Consider the following 14,181-nt stretch of genomic DNA (forward strand, 5'->3'; position numbering starts at 1 on the left):
ACTAATTCATCAAATTTGAGGTTAGTGATAAACTTCCCCCTGCCTCTTGCAGGATCATGTAATATTCATCTTCTTATCCTGGGATTTAGCACAGTGTCTGGTGCATCTTTGATCCATGTTGTCAAACCTTTGTTGTTGTTGTTGTTGTTCTTCTTCTTCTTCTTCTTTTTTTTTTTTTTTGGCACAGGGCATTCACTGAGCTACACCCTCAGGCTAAACCTTTGCTCTTGTTGTGTTATACCCAATCATTGCCACTCTCCACCTACCCAAGCAGAACCCTGTCAATCTTTCATTTTCAGGAGATGCCTTCACTTATTTGGGGAGTTTTCAGGCAATTCAGCCTGAGCTGAATGAACGCTCTCATTTTCTATTGATAAATCTTCAACCTCACTCTCTCCCTGACTCAGTTATTCTCTGTCATTCAGGGGAAGAGATGTCTTATTTCTTTCTGGCTTTCTGATGCTCTCAATTTAGTTACTGCTTGCTCTCCTGAGATCAGGCAATATGGTTGCAATGAAAAAGAATCAAGGGATGCTTGGGACCCTTTTTTTGTTTTTTATCCTGGTCCTGTGAATTGCTTAATTTTTCTGAGACTGAATTTCTTTCTGTCAAATAAGAGTGAGAATAATATGTTTACAAATTTATTAATCTATGATGTATAAAATTCAAGCAGTTTTTTTTCAACATAGGTAAATTTCCTACTTAATTTGTCTCGTTGGAAACTTTGAAGTACACACCATTACATCATTGCCCGAGAAGCCATTCATTTTGTGGGTTCACTGATCAGGGCTGATGATCTCAGAATACTTCAGAGGCCAAGAAATCAACCATGCATCCTCTACTCCACTGAACCAAGAAAAATACAGCTTATAAAATGAAAGGCCCAGATGTAGACAGTGATGTGGGTTAAAAATAGTCAAAGCTGTGCACAGTGTCCTTAATTTAAGAATGTTTCCAGCCATCTGAGGAACCCACAGGATCCATGTTCAGAAGCCATGCCCTGTGAAGGCGAAGCTCCCCACCCCTCACTCAGGAGAGAGTTCAGGAGAAAGAACACAGAGCCAGAGAACTTTGTTTACCTTCTGGCTTTTTTTCCACTGAATTTTTAATTCATCACAGAGAATTGGTCTAAGTAACTACAAGGCTACTTATTGGTCTTCAATGAAGCAACTCTATAGTCAGAAAAGACCCAGCCCCAGGCAGAGTGTGGAGGAGGAAGACTTGCTCCCCCATGTGGGGCTCTCTTCAAGCCTAGGGAATCCAGGGAAATGTGATTTCAAACATGCTAATCACAGTGGGCACTGGTGGTAGCGTCCTTCCTTCCTACAGCATTTCACTTTTCTTTTTCTGCATTGGCTCCTTTTCATGTCTTCCAACGTGAACATTTCCCATCTTTGAAATTCTCTTTTGACCCTGCTGCCTTTGCCAGCTGTTTGTCATTAACAAAACTCCCAAATGAACATCCATCTCTGTCTGCCATTTGCACTGCGACTCCCTGGGGCCTGGGCCCTTCCTCACTCCTGTGCTGTGATCACCGGCAGTTAGTCCCTTCTCTTCAGCCCTCCATCTGGCGACTTCAGCAGTGTTTTCCATTGTTGATCATTAAAAATCAAAACAACAACAACAAAAAGATGAACCTCCTTTCCCCGGATTTATCTAGGATTCAACCACAGGGATTTTGTGGCTGCTATCAAGCAAACCAAAATTAAAATTCTAGCTGAGGACAGTAACTGTGTAAATTTAATGAGCAAATGTGTGTAAAATGCTCAGCATCTTACACAGCACGTCATAAAATGACCATGAAATGTCAGCTATTATCCCTCTCGTGGTTGTCATTTCTCTTGGAGTGCTGCTTCACTCTCACCTTTATTATGTGCTTTTCTCCACTGCAGTCACTTCCTTGCTTCCTCTTTATTCTCTCTTCAGATCTGTAGGGCACTTCCTATTTTTAACTTCCTCCTCTGTGTGGGAGATTCAAAGCCCAAGAAACTGCCAGCTGTGACCCCTTCCCTGAGCACTTGCTTATTTCTATGAAATCCCTCTACAATTGAGGGTACTTTATATCTGACACATCTAGGATAGGCATTTTTTTTTTTTATGTGTCGCAAATCTCGTGATTGTCCTGTGTGGACAACACCATCATAGCACAGGCATGAAGCTGCTCCTTGCTGGGGCCCTCCTCCCTCACTGGTGAATCCATCAGCAGCCTCTTACACCCAACCTTCCCTTACAAATGTTTATTATTATTATTATTATTATTCTATGAGATACGCAAAATCTTTTAAAATGTGAGTGTGAGTTAGCGATCAACAGATTGTTAGAAATAAAGAATCCTATTTTTGAGGAGAGAGAGAGAAAAAAAAATCCTTTCCTTGCTGCCTGCTGGCTCCCAACCTGTAGGCATATGGTCTGGGAACAGCCTGGAAGTGTTCTTCCTAACTCAATGCACAACAGTTCAAAAAACCCATGTTCATGCATGTTAAAGTCCAGTGCTTTCCTTGGTGGTTCCATTTCATAACTTGCAGAGTCCCATATTAGGAACTGGACAGACTCTGGCCTGCTGTGGATGGTCTGCAAGCTGAGATGGGGGTCTAGTTTCTTCATCATTATTCATAAATCTATTATTCTTCTAAGATCTGTAGCTGATTGTGATGGTCTTGATTTTATCATTAAAATTATGATGGGGAAACCCCCAAATAGCCTGGAAGATGTAATATAATTTTAATATGGCTGCAAATCCAGTCATTTTCTCTTTTCTTTTGTAACTGATGAAGGAAGAATGAAATAGCCTTAATGTTTTGTCATGCATTATAAAGAGCAAATGAAAGTGCATATCTACCTAAATATCTACTTACACCTTTTAACTGATTGTAGGTGAGCTTTGTTCTTTTCACCAGATCATTGGAATGTACATGTACACACTAGGGAGAATATCTAACAATCTCAAGAGGCCTTTACAAGGTCCTGCATTCCATCTTGCTTTGGAAACAAACTGCATGGTTATTATGCCACAGCTTGCAATGTCCCATTAACAGATTATTGTTGGTGATGGGGAATTCCGGGCTGGTGAGTGGGAGAGAGCAGATCAGAGCCTTTTCATAACAGTGACTCCCTGATTGCCATTCTAACTGTGGCTTGAAAGAATTCTTTGTTCTTTGTCCAGGCTGAACAAATACTTTGGGACTTGTGGTGGCAGCTGGTAGGGGATCAGAGCTAGGGAGTCCTGGAATCCTAGCTCTGGATGGCACCTTAGAGCAGTAGAGCAGTGTAGTTAGGAACACTGACTCAGGAGTGTGATAGCAAGTTTGCACCCCAGCTTCACCCTCTTGAGCTATATGCTTCTGAGCAAGTTGTTTGTCTTTTCTGTGTCTTGTAGAAAGAGAATAACACCTTTGTAAGGATTTGATAACAAGGTGTTTTGCATAGTAAGTTCTCAACAATTGAATTCACTATTAATAATCAGACAACACCCTATTTTTATAGAGAAGATAGGCTCAAGGTCCCTTGCAAGTTAAAGGCAAAGCCACTTCTGGCTTCTGTCCTCCTCACAGCTCTTCCTCATTCTTTGGAATGACCTGTCCAGCCCCAATAGCTCAGTATATCCTTAGTAAGCCATTTCCTCTTCGCTAATGTCCCACCTCCACTTACTCATTCCTACAGGTCTCTTGTATCTGCCTCCTGTCCATTCTGTTATCGCTCTCAGCATTCATAGTCAAAACACCAAAAGATGTGTCCTCTTCAAATAATAATTAGTCATTGCTAAGTGTTCATCGTTTGATAGAGAGTTTTGGTTTGGTTTTGCTTTTTAAAGAAAATAATTATAATTGAATGCAAAGGTATAGTATCCTGACTTCACCGTCTCCTTTGCCACTACCACAGCCACTGATATTTATCAGAAGCAGCATCTACGCTCTACACAGTGGCCTCACTTCTTTATCCCTGAATGAGGGCTGCGTGCTGTTCAGTGTCCAGACACTCTGTCACTGTGGACTCTAATAATGTTAAGCTTCAGGTGAATCCTCAGCCCTGTGTCCCAGCTCTTCCTGCCCTCCACCTTGCCTACCATTCCTGGGCCATTGCCTAGAGTTCCATTAGATTTACTTTTTGGTAAAGCAAAAGCTGCCAATGCCAAGATGGAGTTGCTTATATTAGACATGAACCAAAGCAGAGCTGGAAGTCACGAGAGGATCTTATGCTTCTCTGTGTGAGATAACAACTACTACCAGAACACTCTCACAGTTCAGGAAAAAAAAAAAAATCCAGGTAGGTTGCTTCTGTGAAGCAATCAATGCTATCAGTGAGTGATCTCCAGCACCTGCAGTGAGCCTCTGTGGCTGAAAAACTTTGGTTTTGGACAGCTTGCAGAGAACATCTTTTTGCCTTCAAAAGCTTCCCCTTGCCCTAACCTTCTCAGATGCATCATAATTCAAGTAGCATGTGTACATGGACTATGGTCCTCTGCTCTCTCTTAGATAAACTTGTGGTTTCCCTGGAGATCCTTTCTCTCTGTTGTTATTTTAGTTGACAGTATCAATGATCAATAAATCTTAAAAAATAAAAAAAAAATACATGAAAATGACAAAAATCATTTAGGTCTTCTAAATACCTTAGCTGTTTCTAAGCCTTTTTGTTTACATGAATTACATATTTTTTGATTCCCACTCCTATGCACAGCAACTGCCATTTACTGAGCCCTGTGGCCTTATAAGTAAGAGGGAGGTTCCCAGCTTCTGCTCTGATTTGCCTTTGAAAAGCAAATACCTTTGCATTGTTAAAGATTTATTGCAAGCTGCACTTAATTTTAAAAAATTGGAAGCAATATAGATATTCTGAAGTACAGGATTGGCTAATTAAATAGTGGTATATCTATTCACTGGAATAATAGATAATATATGAAAGATTAAAATTAAAATTAACTGACATGAAAAAGTGAAATGATGTTGAGGGAAATACATTTCAAAATCAACACAAGTAGTAAAATCTCATTTTTGGGAAATCTTTGCCTTCTCATATTTACAATAGATAACTTTTGATCCAGAGAAAGAGTCTGAAAGGATTTACAAAACCATGGATAACAATGTGATCACTCTGTTACAAACTGAGTGTTTGGGCCGCTCCTTCCCCTAGCTCATAGGCTGAAGCCCTAATCTCCAACTTGATGATATTTGGAGGTGGGGCTTTGGGAGGCAACAGGTTTGGGTAAAGTCATGAGGGCAACACCCTTATACTAGCATTTAGTGCCCTTATAAAAGGAGACATCGGAAAGTTCTCTCCCTCTCCCTACATGTGCATGAAGGGGCCATGAGAGCGCAGTGAGGGGGCGGCTGCCTATAAGGCAAGAGAAGAGGCCTCAGGATGAGACCTACTTTACAGGAACCTTAACTTTGGACTTTCCGGTCTCTAGAACTGTGAGAAATACAATTCCGTTGTTTCAGCCACCCTATGATATTCTGTTATGGCAGCTTGAGTGGAATAATGCATTCTGGGTGGTGGGATTCTTTTGTATATTTTGTTACTCTCTCTCTTTTTTCAGAATAAACAAAAATATTCTTGTAATAATAGCTTAAAGATCTATTTCCCAAAGAAACATCAGATTTCTCAGACATCATCTCCTCAGTGAAGTCTCTCTGGACCTCTCAGGTGTTTATTCCGTGTATGGTCTCATAGTTCTTCTATATTTTAGAGCTTGTGTCTTGCCATGATTTTTGAGTGTCCTTCTGTCTCAAGCAACTATGAGGTGAGCAAAGGCAGAGAGGATGTGGATCCATTGTTACATCCCTAGACATTATGGTAGTGCTTGCTTGGCACCCAATATGGGCCCAACGGAGAAAAACGATAATGCCATACACACATTCCTGAGCTCCTCTGACTATCCTGCTGTGATTGGATTCCATCTCTAGTGTAGATGAATGTGGCTATTTCTATTTTCTTCCATGAAAAGAATAAATGACAGTAACCAGTGTTATGGAGGCAGCAACCATGTTCCCCTAGAAGCCAGAGAGTGGAGAGGAAAGGGATCTGTCTTCTGTATGCTATCTGACAGCTAATGGAAAGGGGGAAATTTGGAAGCCTTGAAGAAGAGATTAACACCCCCCATCATCCAATCATCTTCCTATTTGCCTCTTTGTCCAAATAGTCAACCAAATATTTATTGAACACTTACAACATGCTTTCTCTAGACACATAGTAGTAAACAGAACAGATATCAGATAAATTTAGGCTAGTGTCTTACTTCAGCCACTTAACTGCTGTCTTAAGAATTTACTTGTTCTCTTTGAGCTACTTTCTTCCTCCCTAAATTGGGAGTTCTGATCTCTACCGTGATAATGTTTAGAAGAAACACTGCACATGTATGGAGAGCACTTCACACGATACCAAGACTACGATAGTTCGGGCAGTTCTTTATCTCTGCAAAGACCCTTGCTGTTCACCCTACTGCTATTCAAGACTGCATTTCCACATGAACTTCAGACAGGGCATCAACAATGACCTCTGAGGGGATGTTTGTCTTGAGGTGATCTGAGGCCTGACAAGAGTTAGGGGTATGTCTGAGGCTTACCGGTCCCTGAAGAACAGAAGCTCCTTTCCCAGCATTGTCACGGCATCAAAGGATGCTCTAGAGTCACAGGGATCGGGGTTGGATGGCTTGTGAGGAGGGACATGGGGAATAGTGGGTTTTCCCAGGAATGGTTTCCGAGGTCCTAGGATTCAAAGGGTCTTGGTCAAAATGGTACCAGGAATTTAGAGTTTCTACACTTCTACTCTAGAGACACAGGGGCTTGTGCACTTTCATTCTGTATGTGTTATATCATAAAAAATGGCAGGTAGATCTGGGTTTGAATCCTGGCTGCCCTCGTTGCTTAGCTGTGTGATTTGAGGCAAATAATTTAACTTTTTAAAGCTTCAGTTTCCTTGATTATAAAACGAGAACTGTAATAACAGACTCTCCCTCCAAAGACTTTTATGAGAATCAAATAATGCCTGAAATCACATATGAATGCTTAGCCTATAGTCAGTGTTTAAAACATGGTTGCTATTATTTTGTTGTTATACATAACTTCTTCGATACATAAGTTATATTTTAAAAATGTAACTTAAAAATTTTCCTTAATTATGTCTTGGTAATTAATTTCTATTTTCCCCCCTCATTTAGAGTGTCACTTCCTTGGGTGCTTTTAAATTTGTTTATTTATTCTTTGGCATTTTGTACTGTGCTTAAACCTTTACTAGGCACCCAGGAAAGACTGAATGAATTCATGTGGAGATAAAGCACCCTGAAGGTTTTTGCTATTGAAAGGTATCTTCTGGTGGATCTGTTTGTAAAATAGGGACCCACTCCTTGGAAGAGCAACTAGTGAGTTTTCATCTCCCACACTCCATCTCTGAGCACTACCTGCCATAACAAACCTATGTTATTATTATCTGTTCACTCCTGTATAAATACCCTGTGAAAATACGTGCTTTGGCTCCTGGCTGAGAAGGATGGTGCCTTGCAGCCCACAAGCACCTATAAAGGTGGGTCTTTGGCTTGGCCCTTCTTAGCAGCCAATAAGAATTGCATCACATTGGGCTGGGGATGTGGCTCAAGCAGTAGCGTGCTCGCCTGGCATGCGTTCGATCCTTAGCACCACATACAAACAAAGATGTTGTGTCTGCCAAAAACTAAAAAATAAATATTAAAATTCTCTCTCACTCTCTCTTTAAAAAAAAAAAAGAATTGCAAAAAAAGAATTGCATCACATTGCAGCTTTGCCCCTGGATGCTCTGGAGTAGAGTATGTGAAATAGAGGCATTCACGGTATTTCCCCTGTTCCAGCGGGAAGCGGAAGTGGCATCTAACCTTTCTGGAAATTAAAGCTGGCTGGCTGAAGGTTTCTTTGGATAAAAATTTGTCTTTTGTGAGCAAGGTGGCATATGAGTGCTTGCAGATGCAGCGCCCCTTTCTAGTTAGCAGGTGGACTGGCAAATGCTCAAGGAGTCACAGGGCTCTGGCTCTCCTGGCTCTCTAGGCTTAGAGGATGTGGAGAGGCTCTGGCAAGGCTGAGTAACCAGGACTCCAAGGTCCAAGGGAAAAATCAGTCCCCTATAGTTTTCTACCTTTTTATTCACTGAAGAAAAATTATCATCTTATAAAAGAATTCAGTCTTTCCTGGGTGCCTAGGAGTGGGTCCCTGTTTTACAAACAGATCCACTAGAAGATACCTTTCAATAGCAACAACCTTCACAAGAATTCACTCAGTCTTTCCTGGGTGCCTTTTTATGAATGGATTGATTTGTTTTCCCTTTAAGGAGACGTGGATATAGTTTCTAGTAATATTTTATTACCTTTTGAAAGAATGTTAACACTTGAGATAATTTTGAATATCTTAGACCTTCAGCTTTCTCAGTTATCAAATGAGGAAAATATCCTACACCCTACAGTCATGTCATGAGGATGACATGAGATGACATGTGAGTATATTTCATAAACTGCAGACTGCCTATGCGTCTGGGTGATGGGGTTATAATCATCATCATTTCTATTTTTAGGAAGATGAGGCTACTTGTCTGCAAATGGGGAAGCACCGTATACATGAATTGTAAAATATATGCATCCTCTCTCAAAGTATAAATTTGACTTGCACTGAAACCTTTACTAGGCATCCAGGAAAGACTGAATGAATTCTTGTGAAGATGAAGCATCCTGAGGTTTTTGCTGCAAAACAAAACAAAACAAAAAATAAACAACAAAAAACAAACCAGATAATGGCCATTTTTCTACAGCCATCCAGGTTCAGAATGCTCTGGAGGAAAGATGCAAATTTAATTGCACATCTTAGAAAAAAAACAACAATGTTCATAACTGGTAAATAGGCTCTTGACAGAAGATATCACTGGGTCTGGGGTCTCCAGCTTAATTATTACCTATATAGGTAACTCCTGGCAAAATGCCCTTTCTCTAAGTTGGAGACCAAATGCCTGTCATTTTCAGGATTAGAGGGCAAAGAAATGTAGTGATCATACCGTACAATGCCTGGATCCCTTTCACATCATCCTTGGGCAGGCGGAATCCATAGGGATTCTGGTACTTATACGTGGGGTACATCAGTGCTGTTGGGTCGCTGGAATGGGCCAGGCCCAGGGCATGGCCAAATTCATGAGCAGCAACAGTAAATAAATTGAAACCTAAACAATGTGAGAGAGAAAGGCAGCATCAACACAGGTTTTTGTTTTCTCTTTCTTCTGTCTTTCCAGGAGAATTTATGCCCAAATCACAGTTAACTCATCTCCTTTTCATAGTTGGATTGTTCAGAGGTTGGTAGGCCATTGTGGCAATTAACTGACTTTATTCTAATTCTCTCCCCTTGTTGGAGAGTGGGGGATGATAGAAATGTAAAACAGTCCAATTTCTTTTTTTCTTTTTTTGTCAGTGATGCTTGATAGATTGATAAAGAAGGGCCTTTGAGCTAGTAGTGGCAAAATAATACAGATTTAGACCACAAATGCTTGAACAGTTTTCAGTTCTCACAGCCTACTTCTATTTATCCTCATTCCACACGGATCTCCAGATGACCTGCATGATATTCTGGAAGCTTTTTACCCATCCCCATCACACTTCTTAGGAGAGTACAGATTCCCTTGGGTCACTTTTGAATGTAGCTTATTTCCAAGTACAAGTGAGAAACAATAAAATGTTGAATTCCTGAAGAAAAGGAGAGCTGTGTGTTGAGGAGGGCATTGCTGTTTCCTGAGATTTTTATGCTAATTAAATAGATCAGACAAGTCTACAGCACAATCTTGGGTGGGTCTTTTCCCTTATGGAGTTCCCTTTTGGATTTTTGGCTTACTTGTTTTTCCTAGCCAGCCTCCCTAGTTAAAGGGTGGCTTGGGACGTTGAACCTCAAGGTTTCATGATGGAGGCCCAGGAGAAGGTACAATATTTTCCAGGTTATGGTGAATTGTGCATATATACCATTCATCCCCATAGTCCACTTCTCAGCATTGTCGAAATGTGTGTCTCCTCCCAGGCCTTCTCCAGGTGCAAATGCATGGGCTAGAGTCCCTCGAGGCCCATCAAATGGATAGGAATCTCCATGATCTAAACAACAGGAAATAGGATTAAGTCCTAGCAGTTCTGAGGGGCAGAGAGAATGAACAATGCTTTGAATAGCGTTGACACTTAAATTTACTTTACCAATATTCATTGTTATAAGAAGTTCACATATCAGCAGTAACTGCCCATTGAAAAATAAAAAGTACAACTTCATACTTCAGAGGTAGCATTAAAAATGAAAAACGTTTTTTTTTGTGTGTGGTTGTTTTTATAGTGACATAGCATACTGTGGGCTATGCATGTACCTTAGATTACAAAAGAAGAAAGAACAGGGGGACATAAGATAGTAACCTGGTTACTGATTGGAATGTGCACATCTGGCAGAAAGGACTTTTGAGATACGAGTCAGCTGAGAGGGTGTAGTAAATTTAACAAGATTTTTGATTATCCCACAATATAAGTCAATTTAAGGAAGTGTTGAAAAGGAAAAAAGGAAATTTATGTATAATTTTTAAATACCTTCATGTGTGAAACTCATGACATTTAGGGAAAATTCTAACCTTTGAAGCTCTAGGTTTTTGTTTTATCATCTATATTTAAATTAACCCTTCATTGGGAACTTAACAGAAAAGAAGGAAGAACAAAATGAGGGATGTCGTAAAAGCTACATTTTACAATTTTTTTAGAATATTTGTGAGTATGCCCTATTTTTTTTAAAAACCAACAAAACAAAGTCCAGTTGCAGCATTTCTCAGGTGTCAGTGCAATGAAGTTTAACGTGGGTGCCTGTCCTGAGGACATAATGATGATTTCAGGGCCTCTAGTCAACCTTTGTGTTAGGGGACAGGGTACCAGCTTGAAAGATGAGAGCCACATATTAACTCCATGGCCCCCAAAGCTGCCTTGAGTCACTGTGCCCTGACACTTCACCAAGAGGCATTGGTCCTCTGGGAGCAACAGTAATCACCAAGGGCCAGGGCCATTTCTTAAGGATTTGTGCTCAGGACTTGCTTGATCTCTCTTTCTCAGCCTTTAACTATGTTCTGCCACAAAGACATCAGATTACAATTAAGATCAGAACTTGAAATGTCAAGGGTACATAGAGACATTGTCAGCGGATGGAAAGAAGCAGCAGCTCTCATATATCTCAACCATTAGGAAGCTGAGAAGGGAAGGGGACTTCATAGGCTATTTGACTTCCTTTTACTTCCGACACATGTTTCTCTGTAAAGGGTTCAGAACTCTCCATGGATCACTGTGCAGCTCATGCTCTACTCTTTAGTATTCCATGTGAATGCACCTCCCAAAAGGTAGTCTACAAGTAACCATTGCTGCAGGTGAAAAGCTGCATCAGGGTCACTGTAGGATTCAGTGAAAGCTTGTCACAGTGAGTCTGTTCTACAGCTGAGTCTCTTGATGGCCAGATATGCTCAGAACTCGTGAGTTCTGTTTTCTGACCAGAGGAAGAACATAATTTTACCATGGTCCAGGCCTCTGCCCTTCACCACACCACGTGATGGAGGATCGTGCTGATCTCTTGGATTAAGTATGTAGAAGGAACACTGTTGGAACAGTTGTCCTTTGCTCTAGTAGATGAAATTCAAGAAGCACCACAGTACCTCCAGTTTCAAAAGATATCATAATATCGGCTTCTCCCGAGTTTATTCTAACAAAGCTCAGAGGGACGGCGCTGCTCCAGGCCTGCAGGGCCATCTCTACTGCTTTTTCCACTTCAATAGGACTCATGGAAGATGTGTATTTGGCTATTCTGTGAAAAGAGAAGGAACGTGTTCTTCAGTCAGTAATGGTTCCCAAGTGAGGAAGGCAAGCACTATGTTATAGCTTGTAAAAAAACCCAAAAGGGTTGAATGTACATCTATAATTTAAGGTTTTTTCCCTCTGAAACAATAATTCTTATTTTGCTTTTTATAATATGTTAAGTTGCTTCATGTTAACCAACAAGACAAATGAAGGGGAGAAATGAAAGTCGCGGTGAACTGGTACTGAAACGGTTTTGTTTTCATTGTCATGACACTATTACTCAGTTTAAAGAATAATACTTGTATAACATTACAGTTAGTAAGAAGTGTATTTTCCTGAAACTAGTTTTAATTGAGAGATGACCTCTTTTTCCTCAAAAGGGCAACTGAATTTTTCAATTATAAAAAAATAAAGATGTGCATTTTGGGGGCTTTACAAATTCTCATTCAAAGGGCAGTGGGATTTCCCCAGGACTATTGGGGAATGTTTTTTTCTTAACATAATGCCTTCTCAAAGAGGAAATCCTAGCTTTAAAAAAGGATGCTCACTGGGACTGGAAAAGGAGGGCAGGGAGCATTTCAGCAAGTCCTGGTGTGACAATGATACCTAAAGGCAGAAAAATATATTTTTTTTTTGACAAATAGTGGGTAGAAACAGAGACAGTGGTTCTCTGCTCTGTAGCCTGGGGCCTGGGATTTGTGGCAGCAGTATGGAAAAGGAAGGGCAGGAGAGAGGAACATCCACCTGGGACCTTGGGTTGGGCTCCACCTTGGAGCAGGATCTGAGCCTCCTTTCCCTCTTCCTCTAGTTACTGCTCCAGTGTTTTGCACATAGAAGATTCTTGGGAAATGATTGATAAATTAAAGAATAAAAGTTAGCCATTTAGGGACTACTCAGTGTCTATCAAACTTTAGGATCTGTGATTACTACCTAGGAAGCTTGTTAAATATATAGGTGTGGTCCAGAAATCTGCATTGCAGCAAGCACCCTCAGTTATTCTGATAAATGGTACAACTGAAACCAGAAACCAATAACTGGGGTCCTAAAAGAAAGGACCGTGTTGGACAGAGAGGATAGTAAGTAGCTCAATTCAGAACTTGGAGGGGAAGGAAACAAGGAGATCTTAAAACTCAGGGGTTGGGACCAAAAGGAGGTAGTTATAAAGGGGAAAACCAGAAAGACCCTTAAAATAACTATTTAATGTTGTCAAAATATGCCAAGCCTACGTTGCAATGTCAGTCTGTGATTTATCACCTTGTATAGTTAGTACCTTGAAATTTTCTCACATTATAGACAAGTCAGGTATATCTTTGTGTTGATTATGTGTGTAAAGAGAAAATCCTGACTCAGAATCTATTAAAAAAAGAAACAATAATCATAGTTACTATTCTTTGAACGATACTGTGAGCACTATTTTGCATATATATTTTTTTTGTGTGTGTGTTTGTGGTGATAGAGATCAAACCTGAGCCTCACACACGCTAGGTGTGAGTTACACCCTTAGCCCAGCTCTATTTAACTGTGCTCTATTATCTAGTTCTCAAAACAACCCATAAGATAGATAATTATCATCATCATCATCATCATCATCTACATTTTCTGATTAGTCAGGATTTCAGCCCTGTTATGTCTGACTTCAAAGTTTATGCATGTAAGCATTATATTATATTTTTTCTTTTTAAGTCATCTAGTATTTGTTATAAGAAGTTATTTTGACATCTAGTAGCTACTGTATTCTGTACACACAGGGTGCTAAGATCACTTCTTTTGTCTTTGAAGGGTGAGGAAATAAGGAATTTGAAGGGAGCAAGAATGGATGGGTAGTATCTGTTGAGGGATTATGGGGTTGCCCAATTTATCATGGAACATTATGTTTCTCCAAGTGCTATGTTATCTTGATCCATGCCCTTTGTTTTTGTGGTGCATAGTCATGGACTAAAATTCTGGGACAGTTTGAAAAACAAAACAAAACTATGAAAAGATTCCATGGATTTATATGCCAGTTCTGCCCTAGTGGCTTTGATTTTTTTGTTCACAGCGCCACCTTACGGATTTATGGGCTCCTAGCAGGTAATGGCCGAATCCTCTGCTCTCTGAGTGTGCGATCATGGTTACTCACCAGTGCTCCAGAACAGTTTAACAACTGGTTCTGCAAAGGAAAATAAAAGTCTCCTGATTTTGTATGGTTTACTGATTTCTGTGTTGTAAATATTATCATTGTGGCTAATTTCAGACTAGCGACTTGCCAACCCTGATTGGGGAAGAAATGAGCAGGAAGGCACCATTGTGTTGTGTTTCTACCATACTGATAAAATAGATGCACCCAGCTTTGTGAATATAGGTGATAATAAAATGTAGGAAAACAGCAATATGTTTTGATTACTTTT

At 40.2% G+C, this 14,181-nt stretch overlaps 1 protein-coding gene across 5 annotated transcripts in view; it reads right to left on the minus strand.

The window, feature by feature from the left end:
* The window catches only part of Mmp20 (matrix metallopeptidase 20), a 44,481-nt gene that overhangs the window by 21,320 nt on the left and 8,980 nt on the right, over positions 1 to 14,181 (minus strand). For all 5 annotated transcript variants that reach the window (XR_013437861.1, XM_005329098.3, XM_078046931.1 and 2 more), the window contains 4 exons: positions 11,653 to 11,801; positions 9,953 to 10,078; positions 9,004 to 9,165; positions 6,560 to 6,701 (listed from right to left, as the gene is read on the minus strand). Coding sequence is in view for 4 of the 5 variants with exons in the window: in XM_005329098.3 (XP_005329155.2) it covers positions 6,560 to 6,701; positions 9,004 to 9,165; positions 9,953 to 10,078; positions 11,653 to 11,801 (579 nt within the window). In the remaining variant the exon portion in view is untranslated. The remainder of the gene's footprint in view (positions 1 to 6,559; positions 6,702 to 9,003; positions 9,166 to 9,952; positions 10,079 to 11,652; positions 11,802 to 14,181) is intronic.

The sequence above is a fragment of the Ictidomys tridecemlineatus genome, chromosome 4 (assembly GCF_052094955.1).
Source record: "Ictidomys tridecemlineatus isolate mIctTri1 chromosome 4, mIctTri1.hap1, whole genome shotgun sequence".
NCBI lineage: Eukaryota > Metazoa > Chordata > Mammalia > Rodentia > Sciuridae > Ictidomys > Ictidomys tridecemlineatus.